Source organism: Mirounga leonina, unplaced genomic scaffold, assembly GCF_011800145.1.
Source record: "Mirounga leonina isolate KUSES-001 unplaced genomic scaffold, KU_Mleo_1.0 Mir_104, whole genome shotgun sequence".
Classification (NCBI taxonomy): Eukaryota; Metazoa; Chordata; class Mammalia; order Carnivora; family Phocidae; genus Mirounga; species Mirounga leonina.
Genome location: NW_023270231.1, coordinates 16191539 through 16218410, shown reverse-complemented (window position 1 = coordinate 16218410; position 26872 = coordinate 16191539). Strand labels below are relative to the sequence as shown.

General features: G+C 45.2%; 1 protein-coding gene and 1 long non-coding RNA gene across 6 annotated transcripts in view; one reads left to right on the top strand and one right to left on the bottom strand.

The window, feature by feature from the left end:
- Positions 1-23705, top strand: part of STK10 (serine/threonine kinase 10) — a 119379-nt gene extending 95674 nt beyond the window's left edge. Inside the window, exons 13-19 of one of the 2 annotated variants that reach the window (XM_035014188.1) lie at positions 1505-1597; positions 4243-4372; positions 6118-6242; positions 7216-7404; positions 7846-7971; positions 10405-10518; positions 21223-23705. In XM_035014188.1, the coding sequence (XP_034870079.1) occupies positions 1505-1597; positions 4243-4372; positions 6118-6242; positions 7216-7404; positions 7846-7971; positions 10405-10518; positions 21223-21363 (918 nt within the window). In that variant the 3' untranslated portion in view covers positions 21364-23705. Of the gene's footprint in view, positions 1-1504; positions 1598-4242; positions 4373-6117; positions 6243-6540; positions 7121-7215; positions 7405-7845; positions 7972-10404; positions 10519-21222 lie in introns of those variants that run through there. The other variant, XM_035014199.1, reaches the window with a different exon arrangement.
- LOC118016722 overlaps positions 4366-26872 on the bottom strand; it is a 64025-nt gene continuing 41518 nt past the window's right edge. The window contains exons 3-7 of one of the 4 annotated variants that reach the window (XR_004680892.1): positions 18510-18561; positions 10380-10581; positions 9308-9379; positions 8824-8894; positions 4366-5646 (exon numbers count right to left, since the gene is read on the bottom strand). This is a non-coding gene — a long non-coding RNA (uncharacterized LOC118016722). The other 3 variants (XR_004680894.1, XR_004680895.1, XR_004680890.1) reach the window with 3 other exon arrangements.

Genomic DNA, 26872 nt, shown 5'->3' with positions numbered 1-26872 from the left:
CTGCTGTGGGTGGAAGCTCCAGTCATAGTGTGGTTTTCAAAGCCCCTGCTATACTGCTTTGGGTCTGTCTTGTCGCGCTCAGCTCGGGTGAACTTGAGATGTGCGCGGGCTCATGCACAGAATTAGGGTTTCCCTCCTCCTGCTGCCCTCTCTCTGGGATTCTTCCCATACACTCTTTGACCCGCACAAGCCCAGAACATGAGGTTTCTTACAGAGTTTTAGTTAGCGTTCCCGCTGCACCACTGTGCAGGTCTGGGACTGGTGCAAAGCCAGGAGCACAAAAGGAAAAAAAATTAGGAAACTGTCCTAACCTCTTCTGTAAGTTTTGGCTCCTCTCATGGTCACCTGTTTTTGTTTACTTTTCAGAGCCCTGGGGTGGTTCTTTTTTGTATTTTACCAGGGTTTTTCATTGTAGTCAGTAGGAGAGAGAGGCTGCTCTGGCTTACACTCACCGTGCCGGAAGAACTCCCCTGGAATGTTCTTTTGATCATGGACAGTATTTTTCCACCAGCTGCTCCTAAGAGCCCTCTGCCAGTGAGTTTGGGGTGTCAGACACCTGGAAAGGTGTGGGTTCCTCAGAACTGTCTCAGGAGTTCTGGGTGCCTTAGAGAGAGATGTCATGAATCTCTTCTCCCTCTTCTGTTATAAAAGACAGAAGCTATTTCCAGCTGGCTTGAGCACGCTTGCTGGCCTCTGACCAGGAGGGCAGAAGTGTCACCAGGAATCCTTCCTTTTCAGGTTTTGGCATTGCCTCCTGGCACTGAGTTCTGTCTCAGGCAGGCCCCTCCAGGGTGGCCCACCGTGGCCTCCATCCTCCCAGTTTAGCAACCCCAGAGGAGAGAGAGCAGCTTTCCTCAATAGTTCCGGCACACATCCTAAAGCTCTCACTGGCCCAGCGAGGGTCATATGCTCGTCTCTGAACCAGTCCCTGAAGCCGGGGCGTGGAATATGGCGACTGACAGCCTGCGTCATGTGCCCGGCCTCGAGCCAGATGGAGGGGGCGGGTGCTGTCAGCCCCACCTGAACCTCAGGAGCTGAGGAGACGGTGCCTGAAGTGTGTCTTCTTAACCAGGGAGCTAGCACCCCTGAGGGGTTAAAAAATAGCTTCGATTATTATAATGGTTTAACAGATTGATAGTTTATCTGTGGGATTACTATTTCCTGGGCGGGGGGGTGATTAGGAAGAAAATGTCTGAAGGTTGAGAAAGGCTGCCCAAGGGAAACGGAGGTGCCACCATCAGAAGGGGGCTGGCTAGCAAGCAGCAAAAGCATCACCTCTTCGCTCCGGGCGAGTCCAAAACCGGAGCCAGCAGCAGACAGCAGTGGGCCAGTGGGGACCACTTGTCTGAGGGGCGTGGTGGAGAGAGGGGTTGGGGGCCAGTGTCTAGAAAGCTGAACCCTGTCTTTGGTCTCCCTGACCCAGGAGTTCAGGGGTGAAGACTTCTTCTCTAGGAAATGTGAGGAGGGAGCCTGACCCTGCCACTCTCCGCTGTTTCTGGTGCAGGTGAAGAACGAGGTGGAGAAGCTCCCCAGGCAGCAGCGGAAGGAGAGCATGAAGCAGAAGATGGAGGAGCACGCACAGAAAAAGCAGCTTCTCGTGAGTCCTTGCCCCTTAGTCGGGGAGCAGAGGGGCTGGAGAGTCCCAGGTTTGAGACCCTGAATGATCAAGATCCCCCTCTGTCTATGCCCATGCCTTGCCCCTTGCATACCCATCTCTCACTCTGAATGCTGAAATCCAGCCTCTCCTTGTTAGCACCTTCCCCAGGCAGCCTTCCTTGACTGCTCTCACTCTAGCTAGAAGTGAGCTCCCCGGCTTCTGGACACCCAGCCCTTTACATCTACTTCTTCCAAAGCATTTAGTGCCTCCTGCCTTGTCTTAGGGCTGTTCGTATGTCATATCTCCTTGAATAACCCAGTACATCCACCTGCCCACTTGGCATCTTTTGGAATCTCAGATGTCAAACCCACGATCTCCCAGGCCGGGCCCTGTTCTTAGATTCTGAGGGGGCACTGTCCTCCATCCTGCGTCAGGCCAGAAGCCTTGTCATTGTCATTCCTGACACCTCCTTTCCCTCCAACCCTTTATCACCTAAAGCATGGGTTGTGGGTTTTTTTTTTTTTTTTTTTTTTTGGTTTTTTTAAGCTCCAAACTGTCTCTGGATCTCTTCACTTTGTCTGCATCTCTGTGACTCTAGCTATGGTCATCTTTTGCCTGGACTGCTGCAGTAGCCTCCCAGCTAGTCTCCCTGCTTCCTCTCTTGCTCTCCTACAGTTTTCTCTCCCACCAGCCAGTGTGATCAACGTGAATTCCAAATCTGATCATGTCACTCTCCCCCTATAGCCTTGTGTCTTGAAAGCCTTCAGTGGCTCCCACTTTGTCCATAAGATAAGACCAGCCTCCTCATGTGCTTACAAGGCCCGGTGGGTCTGGTTCCAGAGAGCCTCTCCCACCTCATCTCAGTCCCCTCTGCCCCAGCCTCACCAGCCTTCTTTGTAGCCCTTGTCAGACCACATACTCATTTTCCTCCCACGATGGAGTCTATACATTTTGCTTCCTCTGCCCCCAAATGTACCCTTAAAAATGCTTTGTGTATTTCCCGGTTTAGCATTCATGGCTTACCAGGGTAGGTGCTGTTCGTTTTTCCCTTTGCAGAGGACGAAACTAAGGCTCGGGGAGGTGACTCTCTACAGAGTTAGCAGTATGGGGCACGGCCCCAAACTCAGTCTGCCTCCAGGCTTCATGTTCTCTGCAGGACACCATCATACTGTCCTACAGCCTGTCCCTGATGCTACCATCAGAAAAAGAATTCCGGGCTGGGGGGGGGGGGGAAGACGGCCCCCAGCCCCACAAGGGAGAGCACATTGGCTCTTTAAGGAAGCCATTTGGCAGTGGCATCAAGAGCCTCAAAAATGTGCACATTCTTGGCCTGGATTTTCTGTTTCTAGAGACTAGTCCTGAGGATAAATCATCTCAGAGGTTTACAAACAGTTAGCTACCAGAGTGTGAGGAGCAGCACCACCTAAAATAGAGATAACCTGGAAACAACCTATTAGGTAGTGGGTGAATAAGCTAGGGTACGCCTGGGCCATGAAATATTTTCAGCCATTAAAACTCATTTGATAGAAGATTACATTATGACATGGAAAGGTATTTTTAATTTTAAAAGTAACAGTAAAATAGACCCAACAAAAGTTAGCATCTTAACCATTTTTAAGCATACAGTTCAGTGGTATTAAGTACATCCACACCACTGTGCCAGCCATCCCCATCACCCATCTCCAGAACCCTTCATCTGGCAAAACTGAAACTACTACTGAATAAATAGTAACACCCCATGATACCCCTCCCCCAGTCTCTGGCAACCACCATTCTACTTTGTCTCCACGAATCTGACCTCCTATACATGGGATCATACAGTATTTGTCCTTTTGTGTCTGCTTTACTTCAATTAACATGCCCTCGAGATTGACCCATGTTGTAGCATGTGTAAGAATTTCCTTCCTTTTCAGGGCCGAGTAATGTTCCACAGTGTATCTGTACTACATTTTGTTTATGCACTCTTCTGTCTGTGGATAGTTGAGTTGTTTCCCCCGTAGCTATCATGAATACTGTTATGAATATGGGTGTACAAATCTCTAAGTCCTTTTACATAAACATGTTTGTATAGATACCCCCAAACCAGTTGCTACTCCTGGGTGATAGGATTTGTGGGGATTTTTGTTTTTGCTTATGTGTTCCCTAAAGTATCTAAATTTTAATTTTTTAACTCTTGCAAATTAAAAATACAGGCAGAAATAGGTACAACCGGAACCCCCTTACCTGATCTCAGGAATTATGAACTCATGTTCTCTTACTCCCCCACCCTTCTGTGTTATTTTAAATCAAATCCCACATATCCTGTCATTTCACCTGTAAATGTCTCAGTATGTATCTCTCAAAAAATCCACAATGCTACAAACGTACCTAAACCTTTAAATATTTAACAATAATTACTTATTGACATATTTGCAGTTGAATCATTAGTTACATTTCCAATTGTCTCATTAATTTTTTTTTTTTACAATTTGATTGAATCAGGGTCCACATAAAGTGCACTTGCCACAATTGGTTGACGTGTCTCTAAGTCTCACATTTCCCCATATATGTCTTCTCTGCTGCTCGTGATGACTTTTCTTCTGTAGTAACAGAGGGTGAGATGCCGAGGCCAGCGCTAAAGGTCTGTCCTCCTCTCTCCCACACAGGACCGGGACTTCCTGGCCAAGCAGAAGGAGGACCTGGAGCTGGCGATGAAGAAGATCACGGCTGACAACAGGCGGGAGATCTGTGACAAGGAGCGCGAGTGTCTCACTAGGAAGCAAGAACTCCTTCGAGGTGGGTGCCAGAGAGTGGGCTCTGCTAGGAACTGCTAGGTTCTTCTCCATCCTAACACCAAACAGCATCCTTCAGAGTGAAACATGGGGACAACCCCCACTGAAGTCAGGACTGAGGCACAGATACCAGTTGTCACCAACATTATTCCTGATAAGGGAGGGAGGGATTTAGGGTGGGTAGAAATTGTAAATAAGTACACCGGGTGAACAGGCTGCCGGGAGTGGGGACAGTATTGAGCCCCTTATAAGAGCTATTGTATATCGAGCGACTGCTTTGCCAGGCCGTATGCCAGTCTTCATGGCTCAGTCTCCTTGAATCTTCACCTTAATGCAATGAGGCATTTTTGTAGACGAGAAAACAGATGCTTGCAGAGCGACTGTGCTTTGGCTGAGGTTGCTTGCCTAATGGGTGGTAGAGTGGGCCTTGACCGCGGGTCTCCTCTTGAAGCTGAGCTCCTAACCACCCTGGTGTGGTGGGGCTCTGACAGGTTTGCACGCTGGCGGGTCCCTCACAGCACGGGATCTTCCGGAGACCCCAGTGTGGGCCACTCCCAGAGGGAGGGCAGAGGAACTCCTGGGGAGGGAGGGCTTCTGTATCTGGATGGGGTCACTCAGCAGGGGGTCCTAGGGTAGAGCTTTGAAGGGCAGCAGGCCTTAGGGTCTTTCTATAGCCCTGGCTTTATCTCATCTCTGCCTAGCAGATGTTTGGTGCAGTTTTGTGTGGGTGTGCAAAGCAAGTGGGCTCTAAATGGCCAAAGATCTGTTGTTTGAGCTACATGTAAAACAGTTGGATGGGTGAAGATTTGAGTGTGGCACCTGTGGGCTTTTGAGCCAACGGTGCAGCCTGTCGTGAAGAGGTAAAAGACATAGGGCCAGGGTACCAGCACCGTCTCCGGCTTCCTGACACAACGAAGAAGCTACAGCCAGCGCTGTGATGGCCCACACAGCTGAGCAGTGTAGACCCCTCAGTACTTGGGTGCGGGCCAGCAAAATGGGGTCCTGCATGTTCTGACGTTCTGAGGAGCCATAGATGTTTCAGGAAAGCCCGCATTTTCTTTTTTTGTCCCATGATGTCCAGAAGAACCACCCTACTTGTGGGGCAGTGGTTCTGATTTTGGTCAGGAAGCCAAATCACCGTTCTGATGTACTGTGGGTGGCTACCGGTTTTCACAGATCGGAATGCAGTGCGATAAACTGACCATTCTTAGTGGGTTGAGCACAGCCCGCTCTGTCTTGCAGGGCATGAGGTCTTCATCTGACACCAGCTCCCTGTGGCTGAGCAGAGGATCAGATAATAGACTTCCAGTGATAAAATGCCAGATACTTATGTCTCAATCATGTATATATAAGGGACATGCAGTGGCCAAGGAGGTGTCCCCATTTTCCAAAGGAGGAAATAGTGACAAGAGGGCTGTCCTGTCCTCTTCATGGGGCTTCATGAGCCCTTCCCACCTGCCCATTAAGAAACACTGAACATAAACATGTCTCCCAAGAACATTTCTCCCTCTGTGGTGTGGTTGTACCCATTTGGCAGAGGCAGGAGTGGGGGCCCGGAGAGGGTTTACCACCTGTCCCAAACCCCAGTGAATGAGCTGGGCTTCAGCCTAGGTCTCTGGTTTCTCTGGCTTCGGACTCCAGTCACTTCCTGGTGTACCACTCTCCTGGGAGCTATCATCTGATGCAGGGCAGGGCAGGGCCCAGTGGGGCTCTGGCCATTAGCATCTCATTAGGCCTCATCCTCCACAGACCGGGAGGCAGCCCTGTGGGAAATGGAGGAGCATCACCTGCAGGAGAGGCACCAACTGGTGAAGCAGCAGCTCAAAGACCAGTACTTTCTCCAGCGGCATGAGCTGGTGCGCAAGCACGAGAAGGTGAGGAGAGGGCTGCCACGAAAAGAGCTGGGTAGGGCGGTGAGGCCACGCTGTAATGGGGCGCCCTTTGAATACAAGCTGTGCTCCCAAGAGGAGCCAGGTGTTGGTCATGGTGAGGCCCGGGGAGGTTCTTGGGATGTCCTGCCTCAGGTGGGGGGGCCAGGAATAGGGGAGACCATGCAGGGCAGCAGACGGGAGCTCCCTCATTCACTCCCTAGGGTGTGTCTTTCACTTTTGTCCCTTCTCCCTCATCTTTCCATTTTCCCCTTATCTCTCTCTTTCACATGCATGCCCTTAGAATGCTTTTAAGTCTCAATTTAAACACCACCTCTGCCAGGAAGCCTTCCTTAACCCCCTCAGGCCAGGCAAGGGCCAGAGCACCCTCTCCTTCTGTGTGACTGTCTGTCTTGGCTTGATCCCCTCAGTGGGCACAGAGACAGACAAGCCGAGGGGGGCATGTACAGTCAGTGGGTAATTATATCATCTAAATCTAACGCAAATATATTATCTAAACGCAATGGTGGCAGTCAGCATAGGGCTATGGTGGCTCTAATAAGGGTGCCCCCCCTGGCTAGGAAGTCAGGGGAGGCTCCTTGGAGGAGAGGATGGCCATGCCAAGTTCTGAAATGCAAATAGGTGAAGGAAAAACTCAAATTTAATAAGACTTTTGACACCTGCCATCAAGAATGATGAACCGTCCCTGTTAGTGTACGTTTTCCTCTGAGGTATTAGCTCTAATGGCCTGCCACCACAGATGATACGAGAAGGCATTTAGAAGGTAAAAATCCAAAACATTAACAGAAAGTAACATTTTCTGTTCTCACTTTAAAAATGAACAGTAGAAGTACAATGGTAGCAGCCTTGCTCTGCTGAGCATTTGGGGCCACGCAGGTCCTGGGCTCCTGGGGCCTCTCCTGCCACCCCCGGGGCCCAGAGCACACGTGGCCTCAGGCCCGGCTGGCCACCCCCCCAGGAGCGGGAGCAGATGCAGCGCTACAATCAGCGCATGGTGGAGCAGCTGAAGGTGCGGCAGCAGCAGGAGAAAGCACGGCTGCCCAAGATTCAGAGGAGCGAGGGCAAGACGCGCATGGCCATGTATAAGAAGAGCCTCCACATCAACGGCGCGGGCAGTGCCTCTGAGCAGCGCGAGAAGATCAAGCAGGTGGGGGCCCCGTGGGTGCGCTGCAGGTTTGCTGGGGCCTGAGTCTTACGTGGTTGGGGGAACAGAGAATATAAGCTGCAGCACCGGGTGTGCCAGTCACACCCTCATCAGCCCCCCGCCCTGCTGGACCCACGAGGAAGCTTGCTCACGTTCCCTTCCGGATGTTGGTTCTCAGTCCTGCAGCTTCCTCTGCTGGTAAACCCCTTCCGCTCGTCTACCAAGACGCCCCCTGCATGTCACCCCTGTGTCCTGGGGACGTGGAGTCGGCGGCCCTTGGCCCATGTCCCAACAACACAGTGTTGTGTCCCCACCAGCCTGGGTCTCAGCTCAGGAGGAGGGCACAACTCGGGTTGTGCACAAAGCAGCCCCTCTGACGGGTGGAGGTGGGTCCCCCGGCCAGGCCTGTGGCCCTCTGAGGCGCTCACCCTCTCTCTGTTGCAGTTCTCCCAGCAAGAGGAGAAGAGGCAGAAGTCGGAGCGGCTGCAGCAGCAGCAAAAACACGAGAACCAGATGCGGGACATGATGGCACAGTGTGAGAGCAACATGAGCGAGCTGCAGCAGTTGCAGGTACGGCCCTCCCTGCCCCCCTTCTTGGACTGCCTCAGTTTCCCTCAAGGCAGTCCACGCTCAGGGACCAAAGACTCATCAAAGGAGCCTGGGCTAAAACCATTTCCATCCTGCTGTGTAATGTTGGCCAAATCCCATCCCATCCCCTCCCAGGCTGTGAATGGGTATGGGGTGGGGGTGAGAATTCCTACTTTGTAGGACTGGAGTGAGGCTCTGTAAATGAGATAACTGACTGAAAGTGCCTTGCCTGGGGCCTGGCATGCTGCTGGATTTCTTGGTCATCACTGTGTCTTGGGACACGGTGTCCCAATTACCCTCCTACTAAAACTAGACATTATAAGTAAGGAAAACAACAAACCACTATCTCTCGTAAATACAGATGCACAAATCCTCAACAAAATATTAGCACGTAACGGGGCGCCCCTTGGACTCCAACAACATATAAAAAGAATCCAAGTGGGCTTTATCCCAGGCTGGTTCAACATTCAAAAATCAGTGTAATCCAGAACATCAACAAGCTAAACAAGAACATGATCACATCAACAGATGCAAAAAAGCATTTGACAAAACCCAACACTCAATCTTAGTAAACCAGGAACAGAGGGGAACTTCCTCAACTTGACAAAGAACACCCACAAAAACCTACAGCTAATATCATCCTTAATGGCAAGAGGCTCAAAGCTTTCCCACTGAGATCAGGGAAGGGTATCCTGATCTTGGTGTCCCTTTTCCCCAGAGAGGTCCTGACCTCTTCAAGATTCCTGACTCCTGAGCTTGCCCCCTGCCTGAGGGGTGCCACCCCATGAGCTGGTACTTGGAGCCCCCTTGTGGTGGAGCAAGGCATTGCCATACCTGAGGGATGGGCCGACTCAAACCTCTGATTTCCGGAAATTGGTCAGGCTATTGGATCCATTTGGCAATTTCTGGAGAGGCAGAGAGGTGTGGAGAAAACATGACAGGCGCTGAAGCCTGTCAGGTAGGGACTCTGCCATTTGTCGCTGTGTGAATTTTAGCCAGCCCCCTCACCTTCTGCATCTGCATCCCTGCCTCATGGAGTTACTGGGAGCATTCATAAAGTCCCAGGGGCCCAGCTCCTGGCAGGTCAAAGGTACTCCATGCTGCTAGGAGTATTGTTTCTAACTAAACCGATTTGTAAACTCTCAGAAGCCCAAAATGAAAATCCCCCAATGGGTTTCACTCTTCCAACCCAATAGGTTGAGGCATCTGGATGAAGGGACTTGCCCCTTGCTTTATATTCTCTGTGAGGAATCAACAGGGACTTGTCCCTTTTGCCTATGAGAAATTCTAAGTAACTTTTGTGAGACGGATAACTTACCTCAGAGAGAGAACGGTAATGTTGGGAATGTCTCAGTCAGGTCCATGTCCTCATCCTTACTACAAATTTCTCCTGAAGAAATGACATACAATACAGAAAATTACATATATAGTGAATCTTAACTCTGGCTGCCATAACGAAATACCAGTCTAGGTGGCCTAAACGACAGTTTATTTTCTCACAGTTTTGGAGTTTTGGAGCCTGGAAGTCTAAGATCAGCTTACCAGTGCGGTTGGGTTCTGATGAAGGCTCTCTTCCTGGCCTGCAGATGTCTGCCTTCTTGCTCTGTCCTCACATGGCAGAGAGAACGAGAAAGCAACCCCTCTAGTGTCTCTTCTAAGTACACTAATCCCATCATGAGGGCCCCACCCCTAGGACCTCAACTAAACTTAATTTTTTCCTAAAGGTCCCACCTCCAAATACCATCATATTGGGGATTAGGGCTTCAACATACAAATTTTGGGGAGACACAATTCAGTCCAAAGCATGAATACAATGCTATTTAAAATAGTGAAAATTAAGAGCAACCTAAGTGACCAGACATAGGGGAATGTTTAAGTAAATTTGATGAATCCACACTGTGGGATATTCTGTAGGCATTAAAAATGATTATGAAAAATGTTAATTCTGTGTAGAAATGTTACATTATAATGTTAAGGGTTGGGGGAAGCAGGTTTCAGAAATGTATATACAGGGTGAGCTAAACAACATCTAGAACATCTAAACTTTTGCAGTGGTTTGCCTCTAGTGGTGGGATTAGGGGACTTATTTTTATTTTTTGTTAATGTTTTGTTAAAGTGACATATACGTTCATGTTGAAAAATTCAAACAATGCAAAAAAGCACAAAGAAGAGAGCTGCAAATTACTGCAGATCCCATCACATAATAAGAACTGTTAACATGAATATTCTGAAATATTCCTCCAGGCATATCTTGGTATCTATGTACTTACAGAGTTTCATATAAATTATAATCAAGGAGAAGAAATAAATGAATGTAATGCTGGTGCTGTCACGACTACAGCATGAGGTACGTTTCAGCCCTCTCCACCTCTGCCTTCTGAGTTTCTTACCTGTTCTGCCTGGAATTTGTTCCAGAATGAAAAGTGTCACCTCCTGGTAGAACATGAAACCCAGAAGCTGAAGGCTCTAGATGAGAGCCATAACCAGAACCTGAAGGAATGGCGGGACAAGCTTCGGCCACGCAAAAAGGTAACCATGTCTGGGCTTGTGGGCTTGGTGGTAGATTCTTCATGCTGAGCCACAGGTGTCTGCCTACGATGTGAATATAGGTATAAATAAGATATGGATTTATACATTTACTTTAAGAAACTGGCTCATACGATTGTGGATAGCTGCTAAGTCTGAAATCTGCAGGGCAGGTTATAGGTTGGAGACCCAGGGAAGAGTTGAGGTTGCAGTTTTGAGTCCCAGGGCAGTCTGGAGGCAGAATTCCTTTTTCCTTAGGGGAACCTCAGTCTTGAGGCCTTCAACTAGTTGGATGAGGCTCACCCACATTAGGGAGGGTAATCTACTTTACTCAGAGTCTACTGAGTTAAATATTAATCACATTTAAAAGTTCCTTCCCAATGACATCTCTATGGGTATTTGACCAAACAACTGGGCACCATGTCTTGCGAGGTTGACACGTAAAATTAACCATCACAGGTCCTAAGTGCAGTCAGTTGTAAAGTGGATGTGAATATTGTATAGTGTGATGCAAAAAGTCATTAGCCAGCCCATAGAACAGACCAAGGACATACTCCTTTCCTTCCACTCCTAAACTCTCTGAGGAGAGAGCTTACCCCCTAATTGCCCTTGATCAGGTATCCTGAAGCCCTGAGGTTGGTTCTGCCATCATACATCAGCTCTGCTTGTTCTAACTGTGTTCTGGACAAGAGGCAGCTGCCCACCTCAGCTGTCTGATGGCCTCGGAAGTCCTTGAAGTGAGACTTCTGCACCTGTGCTAATGGAGCTTTTTGTCTGGAAGTGGCCATGGTCCCAGACCTTCCTCTTAGCAGGTCCATGTTTGTCATTTTCTCTATCACTGCCTGTTGGGACTTTTGATACTTGACACTCAAATCAATAATGCTCCTGCTGACATAGGTTGACTCTGGTATCAGGAAATAAATGTTCACCTGGTTCTCTTACATGGCTGTTCTATATCCTTGGCACATCCTGAAAATGAATGATCACGTTGCCTCTAGCAACTGCCTCATTATTTCCAGGGCACCTGGATTTAGAGGAGGTACCACAGTGTATGTCTGGGGAGCTGCATTGGATGTTGCCTGTGGGGCTGCTATTATGCAGAATTCTTTTTTTTTTTTTTAGGATTTTATTTATTTGAGAGACAGAGGGAGACTACAAGCAGGGGGGAGGGGCAGAGGGAGAAGCAAACTCCCCGCTGAACAAGGAGCCTGATGCAGGACTCGATCCCAGGACTCTGGGATCATGACCTGAGCCAAAGGTAGACACTTAACCAACTGAGCCACCCAGGCGTCCTTTTTTGCAGAACTCTACGTAGAACCGTCTGTCATTAGCTATCTGGGTTACTGTTGGAACACTGAACCAGAAGTGATACTACTCTTGCATTATAATCTACAGTCTTGAGCTATACAGGGGAGATGACTGTACACTATAGAATAGTTTTAGAAAAATTCAGACTTCTTTCTTCCAAGTAAGTACAGAATATCTGGTAGCGGCAATAAAGTGGTGCTTGGGTGACAGTTAACACAGAATATGGCCTCAGGCAAGTCTTCCCTTTCAACCTCGCTTTTTAGGGCTATAAAATGTAGATAACATTTCTTCCCTTAAAGCAAGTGTTAGTAAACTATTGTCCACGGGCCAAATCTGGCCTACCATCTATATTTGTAAATAAAGTTTTATTGGAACACAGGTTTACATATTGTCTCTGGCTGATTTTGCACTACCACGGCAGTTGACTAGTTGTGACAGAGACCTCACAGCCTGCAAAGTTGAAAATCTTTATAATCTGGCCCTTTACAGAAAAAAGATTAGACTCATATAGATGACTATATGTGGTAGGTATGAGAGAGTAGTGCTCCAGAGCACAGGCTTTGGAGTAAGACAGGCATGCAATAAAGTCCTGACTCCCCTATTACTAGCTGTGAAACCCTGGGCAAGTTGCTAAACGTCTCTGCTCTGAAAGTGGTAGCTATGATAATTGTTATTCCTATAGCAGAGGTCACAAACTGAAATTGGCTTACAGGTGTTAGGTTTGGCCAACATATAGAAATCTCAACATTTTTTTGAAAGTTGCCAACCTTGGGGCGCCTGGGTGGCTCAGTCAGTTGACCAAGCCTTCAGCTTGGGTCATGATCCCAGGGTCCTGGGATTGAGCCCCGCATCGGGCTCCTTGCTCAGTGGAAGCCTGCTTCTCCCTCTACCTGCCGTTCCCCCTGCTTGTGCACTCTCTCTCAGATAAATAAAATCTAAAAGAAAAAAAAAAAAGTTGCCAACCTTTAAATTAAGTACAGGCATACCTGTTTTATTGTACTTCACAGACAATTGTGTTCCCCCCCAACAAACTAATGGTTTGTGGCAACCCCATGGTGAGTATATATATATGTGTCATTTTTCCAATAGCATTTGCTTACTTCATGTCTCTGTGTCAGATTTTGGTAATTCTTGCAATATTTTAAACTTTTCATTATTATTTGTTACGGTGATCAGTGATCTTTGATGTTACTATCATAACTGTTTTGGGGTGCCATGAAACTTGACCACAAAAGATGGTGAACTTCAAAACAAGTCTCAATAAATTTAAGAAGACTGAAATCATATCATGCATCTTTTCCAACCACAACAGTATGAGACTGGAAATAAATGAAAACACAATGATTCAAAATCTTTGGGAGAGTTTATAGTGATACTGGCTTATCTCAAGAAACAAGAAAAAAATCTCACATAAATAATCTAACCTTATGCCTAAAGGAGCTAGAAAAGAACAAAGCCTAAGGTTAATAGAAGATAGGAAATAAAGATTAGAGCTTCAAATGAAATTGAGACTAACAAACCAATAGAAAAAAAAATCAATGAATACCAAGAGCCACTTCTCTGAAGAGTTAAACAGAATGGATAAACCTTTAGCCAGTCTATCAAGAAAAAAAGAGAAAGGACTCAAATAAAATCAGAAATGAAAGAGAACATCCAACACAACAGAAATATAAAGGATTATAAAGAATAGTACAAAACATTATATGCCAACAAATTGGACAACCTAGAAGAAATGGATAAATTCCTAGAAACAATCTTCTAAAACTGAATCAGGAAGAAATAGAAAACAATTATTAAGGAAGAAATAGAAAACAATTATTAGGAATGAAATGAAATTGGTAATCAAAAAACTACCAGCAACAACAAAAAAGCCTAGGGCCAGATGGATTCACAGTGAATTCTACCAAACATTTAAAGAGGAGATTATTTTCCTCAATCTATTCCAAAAAATAGAAGAGCAAAGAAAGCTTCCAAGTACACTCTAGGAGGCCAGAATTAATCCTGATACTAAAACCAAAGACACTAAAAAAGAGAAAACCACAGGCCATATCCCTGATGAACAAAGTGCCAAAATTCTGAACAAAGTATTCGCAAACCACATTCAACAAGGATCATTTACCATCATCAAGTAGGATTTTTTTCTGGGGATGCAAGATCAGTCAATATGATATATACCAACAAAATGAAGGATAAAAGTCATACCATCTCAGTAGATGCAGAAAAAGCTTTAACAAAATCCAGCATCTGTTGGTGATAAACACTCTCAATAGAGTGGGTTTAGAGGGAACATACAACATAATAAAGGTCATATGTGAAAAACCCACAGCAAACATAACTCAATGGTAAAATACTGAGAACTTTTCCTCTAAGATCAGGAATAAGACAAGGAGAGTGTGCCCACTCTCACAACTTTTATTCAGCATAGTAGTGAGAATCCTAGCCACAGCAATGGGCTAAAAAAAAAGATTAAATACTTCCTTACCAATTTGGATGCCTTTTAACTGTTACTATTTGCAGATGATGTAATACTATACATAGAAAACCCTAAAGACGCCACCAAAAAAAAAAAACTATATTAGAAGTACTAAATTCAGTAAAGCTGCAGGACATAAAATTAATACACAGAAATTGGTGGTATTTCTATATACTAATAACACAGTAGCAATAAAGATAAATTAAGAAAGCAATCCCATTTATAACTGCACCAAAAAGAATAAAATACCTAGGAGTCAACCAAACTATAAGACATTGATGAAAGAAACTGAAGATGGGGCACCTGGGTGGCTCAGTCATTAAGCATCTGCCTTCGGCTCAGGTCATGATCCCAGGGTCCTGGGATTGAGCCCTGCATCGGGCTCCCTGCTCTGCAGGAAGCCTGCTTCTCCCTCTCCCGCTCCCCCTGCTTGTGTTCCTGCTCTCACTGTGTCTCTCTCTGTCAAATAAATAAAATCTTAAAAAAAAAAAAAAGAAAGAAATTGAAGATGACAAAAACAAATGGAAAGATATTCCATGCTTATGGGCTGAAAGAATTAACACTGTTAAAATGTCCATATGCTCAAAGCAATCTACAGATTCAATGCAGTCCTATCAAAATACCAACAGTATTTTTCACAGAACTAGAATAATACTAAAATTTGTATGGAACCACAAAAGACCCCAAATAGTGAAGGAAATCTTGAAAAATAACAAAGCTGGAGGTATCAGGATCTCAGATTTCAACATAAACTACAAAGCTGGAATAACCAAAACAGTATGGTACTGACACAAAAATAGACACAAATCAGTGGAACATAATAGAGCCCAGAAATAATCCCACACTTATATGGTCAATTAATCTATGACAAAGGAGGCAAGAATATACAATGGGGAAAAAAAACTGGACAGCCATACAAAAGAATGAAAATGAACCACTTTCTTATACTACACATAAAAATAAACTCAAAATGGATTAAAGACCTAAATGTGAGACCTGAAATCAAAAATCCTAGAAGACAGCATAGGCAGTAATTTTTCTAACATAGGCTGTAGTAGTATTTTTTTCTAGGTATGTCTCCTAAGGCAAGGGAAACAAAAGCAAAAATAAACTATTGGGACTACCCCAAACTAAAAACCTTTTTGCATAGCAAAGGAAACCAACAAAATGAAAAAGCAACCTACTGAATGGGAAAAGATATTTGCAAATGATGTCTGATAAGGGGTTAATATCCAAAATACATAAAGAACTTAACTAACCACCAAAAAACCTCCCAATGGGTAGAGGACATGAATAGACATTTTTCCAAAGACAGACATTTGACCAACAGATACATGAAAAGATGTTCAACATCACTAATCATCAGGGAAATGCAAATCAAAACCACAAGCAGGTATCACCTTGCACCTGTCAGAATGGCTCATATTAAAAAGACAAGAAATAACAAGTATTGACATGGATGCTGAGAAAAAGGAACTTTTGTGCACTGTTGGTGGAAATGTAAGTTGGTGCAGCCACTGTGGGAAACAGTATGGAAGTTCCTCAAAAAATTAGAAATAGCATATGCTCCAGTAATTCCACTATTGGGTATTTAGAAAACAAAACAAAAACATTAATTTGAAAAGATACTTGCACCCCTATATTTATTGCAGCATTATTTACAATAGTCAAGATAGGGAAGTAACCCAAGTGTCCATCAATCGATGAATGCATAAAGAAGACGTGATACACACACACACACACACACACTGGAATATTAGCCATGAAAAATGAGATTTTTGCCATTTCAGACAACGTGAGGGTATAATGCTAAGTGAAATAAGTCAGACACAGAAAGAAAAGTATGGTATGTTTCACTTATATGTGGAATCTAAACAGAACAGAGTAGACAAAAAGCAGAAACAAACCCATTAAGTGTAGAGAACTGATGGTTGCCAGAGAGGAGAGGGGTGAGGGGATGGACAAAAATGGGTGAAGGGGAGTGGGAGATACAAGCTTCCAGTTGTAGAATGAATAAGTCACAGGGATAAAAGTTGCAGCATTGGGAACATAGTCAAGAGTATTATAATAGCATTATGTGGTGACAGATGGTAGTTACACTTGTGGTGAGCATAGCATAATATGTAGACTTGTCAAATCACTGTGTTGTACACTGGAAACTAATGTAACATTGTGTGTCAACTATACTTCAATAAAATAAATCATAAAATACACTTTAGGAAAAAACAATAAGATGGCCAATTGGTGTGTATCTTCTGACTGCTCCATTGACTGGCCATTCCCCTGGCTCTCTCCCTTTCTGCTCAGGCCTCATTCCATGAGACACAGTAATATCGAAATTATGCCAGTTAGTAACCCTACAGTGGCCTCGCAGTGCTCAAGTGAAAAGAAGAGTTGCACGGCTCTCACTTTATATCAAAAGCTAGAAATGATTAGGCTTAGTGAGGAAGGCAATGTTGAAAATTGAGATAGGCCAAAATCTGGCCTCTTGCACCAAACAGTTATAGTCAAGTTGTGAACGCAAAGGAAAAGTTTTGAAGGAAATTACAAGTGCTACTCTAGTGAATACATGAATGATAAGAAAGCCAAACAGCCTTATTGCTGAAATGGAGAAAATTTTTGTAGATCAAACCAGCCACAAATTCCCTTAAGCCAAGACCTAATCCAGCGTAAGGCCCTGCCTGTCTTCAGTTCTGTGAAGACTGAGAGGTGAGGAAGCTGCAGAAGAAGAGTTTGAAGTTAGCGGAGTTTGGTTCATGAGGCTTAATGGAAGGAGCCGTCTCCAGAACAGAAAAGTGCAAGGTGAAGCAGCTAGTGCTGATGTAGAAGCTGCAGCAAGGTATCCAGAAGATGTAGCTGAGATAATTCATGACAGTGGCTACACTAAATAACAGATTTTCAATATAACAGCCTTCTGTTAGAAGAAGAGTTTATAGCTGGAGAGGAGAAGTCAGTGCCTGCCTTCAGAGCTTCAAAGGACAGGCTGACTCTCATTACGGGCTAGTGCAACTGGTGACTTTAAGTTGAAGCCAGTGCTCATTTACCATTCCAAAAATCCTAGGGCCCTTAAGAATTATGCTAAATCTACTCTACCTTTGTTCTCTCAATGGAACAGCAAAGCCTTGATGACAGCATACCCACTCCCAGTGTGGTTTACTATTTTAAGCCTACTGTTGAGACCTACTGCTCATTGGCAGTGCACCTGGTCACCCAAGAGCTCTGATGGAGATGTACATGATTGGTGGTTTTTTGTTTTTGAGAGAGAGAGAGAGCATGAGCATGTGTGAGCAGGGGTGGAGGGTGCAAAGAGAGAGAGAGAGAATCTTAAGCAGGCTCCATGCCCAGCACAGAGCTCAACGTGGGGCTCGATCTCACGACCCTGAGATCATAACCTGAGCTGAAACCAAGAGTCCGGACACTTAACTGACTAAGCCATCCAGGCACCCCTAATGATATTGTTGTTGTTGTTTTAAAAGATCAATGTTTTCATGCTTGCTAACACAATATCCATTCTGCAGCCCATGGGTCAAGAGTAATTTTGACTTTCAAGTGTCATTATTTAAGAAATACATTTCGTGAGGCTATAGCTGCCATAGACAGTAATTCTTCTGATGGATTTAGGCAAAGTCAGTCAAAAACCTTCTAGAAAGGATTCACCATTCTAGATGCCATTAAGTACATTCACGATTCATGAGAAAAGGTCAAGATATCAACTTGAACAGGAGTTTGGAAAGAAGATGATTCCAACCGTCATGGATGACTTTGAGGCATTCAGGACTTCAGTGGAGAAAATAACTGCAGATGTGGTGGAAACAGCAAGACAACAAGAACTAGAAGTGGAGCCTGAAGGTGTGGCTGAAATACTGCAATCTCAGGACAAAACTTAAATGGATGAGGAAGTGCTTCCTATGGATGAACAAAGAAAGTGGTTTCTTGAGATGGAATCTACTCCCGGTGAAGATTATTGAAATGACAAAAAATTTGGAAATATCGCATGGTTAGTTGATAAGACAGAGGCAGGGTTTGAGAGGACTGACTCTAATTTTGAAAGAAGTTCTGTGGGTAAAATGCTGGCAGATGGCATCACATGCTACAGAGAATGTTTGTGAAAGGAAGAGTCAGTCGATGTGGCAAACTTCACTGTTATCTTATTTTAAGAAACTGCCTTGTATGTGAACTTCAATAATAAAAATTAAGAAATAACGACACTTACCATGGCGAACAAAGCATAATGTACAGCATTGTCGAATCACTATGTTGTACACCTGAAAGTAATATAAACATTGTATGTCAATTATACTTCAATAAAAAAAAATTGCCACAGCCACCCCAACCTTCAGCAACCACCTTGTTCAGTCAGCAGCCATCAAGCCTGAGGCAAGACCCTTCACCAGCAAAAACATTATGAATTGCTAAAAACTCGGATGATGGTTAGCATTTTTTAGCAATAAAGTACATTTTAATTATGGTATGTACATTTTTTTTTAGACCATGCTGTTGCACATTTAAGACTATACTATGCTATAAACATAACTTGTTTTGGTAAACATGATTTTTATATGCACTAGGAAATAAATTCATTCGACTTACTTTACTGTGATATTTGCTTTATTGAGGTAGTCTGGAACCAAACCCACACTATCTGCAAGGAATGTCTGTGTAAGGAAATTTTACGTAAAAATCCTGAGTTTCAGTTTCTTTTGAAAACCCAGGAGCTCTAGCAACACTGGGTTTGTCATACCACATGACACACATCAGCTGGGGCTAAGAAGAAACGACCTTCTTCAGACATAGCATGTGCTCTTCACCTCACCACAATCCCCACCACTCCTCACTGCCTCACACCTAGCTGTCTTCACTTATTCAGTTCATTTGGCTACCTCCCACAGGCACTGGATCTTGTAACTTCTGTTACAAAAGCTTAAACAGTACTACTTTTATCTTGCTTATATATAATGTTTGCTTATCACAAATACTTTAATAATACATCCAGCAAAGGAGAACTTGAGCCAAGAATCTGTGTGAAATTACCAGAAATTTCGTATCAGTCAAGTCCAAGATGAGGCATGACTTCAAATACCTTGCCTGCCTTCAGATGGACATCCTATAACAGATTGGAAAGATTGGTATTGTGATCCAGTGTCCCTTCCCCATCTCTCCTTGAAGTATAGAGAACTCACTGGAATTTAGTACTACTAAAGGAATAAGAGCATAAGGGAGGATCTGGTAATTATTTGTTGAGACTATTTCAGGGCATCTGAAGAATAGTCTTAAAAAGAGACACATAATAGGGGGCACCTGGGTGCCTTAGTTGGTTAAGTGTCCGACTCTTGATTTCAGTTCTGGTCATAGGGTCCTGGGCTCAAGCTCCACATCAGGCTCCCTGCTCAGTGGGGAATCTGCTTGTCTCCCTCTTCTTCTGCCCCTCCCCCTGCTCATTCTCTGTCTCTTTCTCTCAAATAAACAAATAAATCTTAAAAAAAAAAAAAAGACACATAATAGAAGGCTGGTCAAATCCTGTGAACATAGTTACTTCTTAGTGAAAATAAAGAAATTGGGCTGATGGTCAGATGCTTAATAATGAAGCCATATTTCCTGAGCATCCCGGGTATGTGCCCAGCTTTGCAGATGGTGGACCACAGTGTTTCAGAGCTTTAACTCTGAAGTTAGAGGTAGGTTCCCATCTTGGCTATGCCCCTAGCTAGCTGAGTAACCAGGGGCAAGTGATCTAAGCCCTCTGAGCTTCAGTTTCTCCACCTATAAGATGGAAATAATAGTATCTGTCTCATAGGGTGAAGACTGAATAAGATATAATGCACTTAGCATAACACCTGACATGTAGGAAGTACTCAGTAATTATGACCCATTAGTTTTTAGTTTAATCCTCACAACAGCCCTGCTAGATAGGTAGTGATATTGCCATTTTACACAGGAAGAAAGGTGACATGTGAAGGCCACACAGCTGGTAATAAGAAAGCTGAATTCGGTATGACTTTAAAGCTCATGTTCTAGGGCGCCTGGGTGGCTCAGTTGGTTAAGCGACTGCCTTCGGCTCAGGTCATGGTCCTGGAGTCCCGGGACCGAGTCCCGCATTGGGCTCCCTGCTCAGCAGGGGGTCTGCTTCTCTCTCTGACCCTCCTCTCTCTCATGTTCTCTCTCTCTCAATAAATAAATAAAAATCTTACAAAAAAGTATTAAAAAAACAAAAGCTCATGTTCTTTCCAGTACACTTTGCTTCCCTTTTTAATTGAATGCCTATTATTGGAGACCCCTCAAGACATTTTTCTGGTAGGATCCCATTTATCTAGATAAACTTGCATGTGTCCCAGGGAAGCTCCTGCAGTAATGGTCAACTAGACACTCTGCTTGTGTCTTTATTACACACACAACCCCTGTCCTACCACACCTACCACAAATTTTCAGAATCAGAATCTCGGGGTGGTGTGAGGGCACATTATTTTAAAAACAATGCCCTGGATGACCTCTGTGGGGCAGTGCTCTCATTAGGAACACTATGTACTTGGACGTTTCTGCCCCCACCAACTCCCACCCCCCACCTCCTGCTGTTAAATCTGTCCATTTTCTACCTTGGTCTTTCTCCATTCATTTGGCTGTTTTCCTGCCAGGAGACTGGCATCTGCCCCCCTCCCCCCACAGTGAGTTGGCATTCACCAAACTATCGCCCTTGGCCCACAGCAAACTCCTGTATGCTTGTGGCAGAAGGAAGCAAGAGGTGGTACCTATCTTCTGGGTGAGGAAAGGAAAGAGGCTCTGGGAAAGGAAAGAGGGAAGACTAAGTTACTATGCACTGAAGGCCCGGAGGGTGGGCGAGCTTCCAGAGAAGGCCACTTTGGTGGGGGTCCTATAATAGGGAGACCTGTCCTATGGGATCTGACTGAGCTCTGTCTGCCCTCTCTCTGTCCTAGGCTCTGGAAGAAGATCTGAACCAGAAGAAGCGAGAACAGGAGATGTTCTTCAAAATGAATGAGGAGACAGAATGCCTGAACCCTACCACCCCAAATAAGGCCACCAAGTTCTTCCCCTACAGCTCTGTGGATACTTCTTAACAGCCAGCTGGAGCTGTGGCTGGCAGGGTGGGGGGCTTCCAAGGCCCACCCATCCTCTGTGAACAAGTAACTCAGGACCCCCCCTTCCCTCTTGCTTCCATGATAACTTGAATCCAGCCCGTTGCCTTGTGCTACCCCAGCTGTGCCCAACAGACCCATCCTAGTGTTCCTTAATTCTCGCTCACTTATGGAGGGCGAGGTTTTATTATGTGTGGCCTGATCCTAATGTATGTCCTGTTCGAGCCCCACATCTCTTCAAGTTGTCAGTGATCTGGGCTGCTAGTGGGGTCAGGGTCCAGGAGGAATGGTGTTCTGCAGCCTTGAGGCCCTCTTGTTTGCCAGAACACCGGTTTTGCTGTCTGTGGGCACAAAGTGCTGCCACTGGTTATGATGAGTTTGTCCATATTGTGATTCTTGCCAGCTTTTCAGCCATTCCTTCTAGTATCAGACAAAAACCATGACTCTTCACAGCCCTTTTGGTTCCTAGTGAAGCCCACCCTGCAGCCAGCTGCTCAGGGGGTGCCCTCATCCTTCCAGTAACCCCCGATTTGCTTTTCTCTTGAGACAAGGCCGTATCTACAACAGTGGGATGGAGGAGAGCCTGAACTGTTCATTCTGCTGGTCTTGGGTGTTTCATGCCATCTCGTGCCCCCGCCTTACCTGCACACATCTGCATACACATACATAGGGCTTGGCCCCCTGGCATTACCCAGGCTTGCCTCTGCCCTAGGCCTCTTGTGCCAGGTGGGTTGAAACACGTTCACTGCGTGAGCCAGTGCCACTGAGCGTGTGCCGGTGAAGCCACTGGTGGGAAGTGTGCTGGGTGCTGGCATAAATGGTACCAGCTGAGCTGCCAGTCTGCGATTCCCTGTGGCCCCCACAGGCTTCTGTGTCCAGGGGTCAGTTCCGCACCACAGAAGACTGTGCCTAGGCTGCTGCTGTCTCACACCTGCCCATCCTGTCTGCAGGTGATATGGGAAGGCTGCTTCCCTCTGCCTCTCCTAGCAGGAGTCCGGCCTTACACTGGAGACACCGGCTGGCGGTCACTGGGATTTCTGTTGAGGATGAAATGTAATGCTTCCTGCCCCCAGCAACACAGCGGATGCAAAGCTTCTGTGTCTCAGATGGAATCCCGGGCCTTGGGGTTACTCAGCTGGCCTCCGACAGATTCTGATTCCCACAGGCTGCAGGATGTAGATAACCTAGTAAAAGTCATGCTCAAACAGGCATTCAGTTTATCTACAAAGAAAACTTTGTTCACTTTGATTTCTGACTTGAAACAAATATAAATGAATGGCTTCTATAGGAAGATACCTGTTCTAAAACAAAACTGAAGGTGATTTTGAGGAATCCTATGGATGATATATTAAGTCTGGGTACCATTTTGCTGGTGATGGAGTGGCTAAGATCCAGGGAGGACTTTGCCTTCACTCCTAAATGTTTAAGGTTTGATGCTTGGTCCTAAAGCAATTCTCTTGAAGTTTGTGTGGCGCTGGTTAGAACTGGATCTTGGGGAGGGTGGACAGCCACACAACAAGAAGGGACTTGGGGTTCCCAAGGCTTATGTATACAGTGAAGATGCTCTGGGGGCTGTGGGAAAGCAGGGGTCCTCTTAAGTTAGCGAACATTCAGCTTGTCTGCTTCAGTATTTGACCCAGATGGGACAGTTTTCTCGTCTCACACGTGAGAGACAAGGGAAACCATCGTCCCCTTCTATTCCTTTTGGTGCACAGGTGCTGGGAAAATGTGAACTAGCAGCAGTGTAATTACAGAACATTGACGGAGTTCCACCAGACAAGGCCAGCACTGGCAAATGGTCAGGCAGGGCCGATATTGGCTTTGTTTATAATATTGCCTTTTGCAGCCTGGGGTGTGAGAGTATTTAAGGTGAAATGCCATGGTTCAGGTGAAAGTCTCTGATCATTCCCCTATTTGGCTTGACATTTACATGATTCCTTGAATCTTACTCAAGGAGTTGCTCCTTCCCTGTTCTTTGCTGCCCAAGGCCTGATAGCTCCCCTGTCCTTTCTGGATGGGGGCAGGTTGGGTCCTCCAGCCTCATGATGGAGCCAGCGTGCATACCCATCAGTGAGAAGGCCCACACAGTATTCCTCATGCCCTGTGCTAATGTTTCCTCTGTAAGGGACAGATGGAACTGTTTCTCGTTTTCAGTCCATTTTTGGCAGAGTAAATATAACTAACTTATATTTTCCCTTTACAAAGGATAGAAGTTATTTTTATGTCATTTCAAAACTTTATACAAAACTTTTGTAAAATTTTCTCTGCAAAGTTGAACTGCAAGAATGTAAATATGCTTCTAATAAAATAACAGGGTGAGAGACTGTTTGCTTTTGTGGTTGTTCTCTTAGATCGGGGTGGAAACAGCAGGGCAGACTTACCCACATCTGCCAGGCGAGAAAGGGTTTACTATCTCTGTGAGTCACACAGCCAGTCAGACTTTGGGGTGGGTTTCTGTTTTGTAAGAAGTTATGTGTGTGTGTGTTTGTGTGTGCGTGTGCGCGCACTCTACAGACATTTAACAACATTAACATTCTCATTAACATCAAACATTTGACCCCCAGGAGTTTTTACATGTTAGCTTATTAAATCCTTTTAACAACCTGTGAGGAAAACCTTGTCATTCCTATTTATAGACGAGGAAATGGACACAGCAAGGGGAAGGTTGGGCCAAACTTCACAATACTGCTAAATGATGCCTATGAAATTCAAACAGACCTAGAGGTGCTGTTTCCACCACACCTCCTCTCCTATCTCAGTTGCCCATTACACACTAAGAGTCACTGTATTTAAATGCATTTTTCCACCACGCCTCTGAAGCCCCATTCAGGGGTTCCTAACCTGGGGTCCACAGACCTCCCCTATCACCAACAAGGGATCAGAGAGTAGAATTTAGAGTGTCTTTGTACCTGGATGGGAAAAGATTTGGTTTTTAGTTTGACTAACCTCTAACTGAAATTCAGTACTTCCTGTCTGTATGGATGTAGGCAACCAACTCTAGTAGTATAAGCAGTCCCTGGGACTGTGTCACCTGTAGAAATCAGAGATTTCATCTCACAAGACCGCTGTGCAGACACCTCAAAACTTTTGTTCATCACTTTGAAATAACAGTAGTTATTAGACCAATCACTAGATCCTGTTATGTAAGATTGAGATGTGTGTATCGCATTATATATACATACATACCACATCTATAAGCAATATATGTTTTCTAACATTTTGATACCTATATTTCATTATGACTTTCACCTGTAATCTATGTGCTTTATATTGTAGATCTGAAAATACTATTCTTAGAAGGGTTTTACATTCTTTATGGAATGCCTTAAAATTAAGGACCCCTACTCTGTCTGCAGCCCTGAGCTGTCACTGTCCTAAAAACCTATTGACCAGCAGGTGGTGGTCCACTGTCAGGGTATCCCATAGGTCTGTGAACTCAGTGTGTTGGAAGATGGGGGTGCAAACAGACCAGTGGCTGGCATGCGTCCCATTAAGGGACAGAAAAATGACTGGAATTCCCAGGAAAAAGGATTCATGAGACAGGTGAAGAAGAAATGCATCAAGGGATACATGGAACTTGAGAAATGAGATCATTCCACTTGAACTGATACCTCTTATGTACTATGTGCTAGAGATGCTGAAATGAATAAGACATTGACATTGCCTTCAAAATACTTGTCCTGCCGAGGAAACAGACCCGTAGAAGCGAGTGTCTGTTCAGGCTGATGCAGCCTCAGAGAACCAGGAAAGAGCTCCCAGAGGTGGTGACACTGAGTCTAGGAGGACAAACTACTATGTGCCAAAACACATTCAGGGACTGCGGTATGAGGTTTATGAGCCATGAGGCTGGAGAGAACAGGGCCAGACCGGCATGCCTGGGCTCAGACTGATCCTTTCCAACCCAAGGGCAGTAAGAAGTCTGGAAAAGAGTTTACTCAGGGGAAGGACAGTTGAAATCATGACAGTAGCAACTCAACAGACCAGCTGGGGAGAGATATTGTTGACGTTGAAATGAATAATGGCCTACAAGGGTTGGAGGCTTTAAGAAGGAATGGACAGACTGCAGGCTCCATAAGGGCAGGGAATAGGACTCTAGCTGATCCCTAAACACCCAGGCCCCAGCATGTTGCAACACTGAGATACTATCTGGGCTCCTTGTGCCAGCAAGGGTCTGAAAAGGGAGTAGCGGCGGTCTGGGGGCTGAAGACTGGATATATATTAACCCACTGCGGTATCAGAGATGTTGACTAGGTCTGATTAACCACTGTGTTGACAGATAAAAACAAAACGGAAAGAACTTCCACTTCCAGTGATGGCAGACGAGGTAATTCAGACCAGTCCTCTAAAATTGAGGACAATTAGAAAAGCTGGGCAAAAATATTAATCATGTCTACTTGAAGGCACAAGAGATCTATAAGATAGTGAAGACTTAAAAAGTCAGGATTGAAGCAAGTACAGAAGGCCAAAGAGATGATTCTGTTATTTTACCCTGAGAGCATTTGCTGATCCTAGAGAGGGTACAAATGTGGAGCTGGCCAAAATGCCAGGATCTCTGCAAGGGGAGCTTGTACATATAGTCAGTGCACTGGTCATGTCCGGTGCCCCACTTTTGGGGGCTGCTTCCCACAGGATGCCTCTTGATTGCCTGAATCTGGGGGCTGGGGGAGGGTTGTGTTCCAGCGTCCCTCAGGACTATAACAATCAGTTCTTGGCAGACTACTACCCCCAAAACACTACTGCACAGACAGTAGACTGAAACACACCCCTAGTCTTTCTGTGAAAGAGGTGTATATGTTTGTCCTGGAGCTTTTGCCTGAGGCACAGGCTTCCAGGTTTAGCACACATCTAGAGGCCTAGAGGGGTGCTCTCAGGGAATGTAGGCTGGGGGACACAACCTTTGTGCTCTCCCTCTGCCTTGCTCCAGCTCTCCAGTATCTCCCAGAAAGGAGAATATACACTTGTCTGGAGCCCTGATTTTTGCTAATGTCATCTATGGAACACCTCCAGATCACCTAGTCTGGTGGCTAGCAGGGTTTATGCTTGTGGTCCCACAGTACTATATATATTTGCATACTCAAAAGCTGCTACCTGAAGGTCTGGCTTCCAATCAGCCTGAATTTAGGTGCTGAGATCCTCCACTTTAGGGCAGATAGAAATTGGCACAACCCCAACAATGGGAGCTTTATATTAAAAATAAGACAGGCTGCTTGGAATCTTAAAGGTCCAAGAGCCTACCAAGAGCTAGATAAGGCTGAACAATAACACTCATCTCTTAAACAAGGCCACTCCTTTAAGACTGGAAGAGGTAGCTGTTTCGCTTAATACACAGAAACAAACACAGAGTCAAGCAAAATCAGGAAACAGAGGAATATATTCTAAACAAAAGGATAAGATAAAACAGGAAAAAACCTTAATGAAATGTGTAAGTAATTTACTTGATAAAGAGTTCAAAGCAATGGTCATAAAGATGCTCACCCAATTTGGGAGAAGA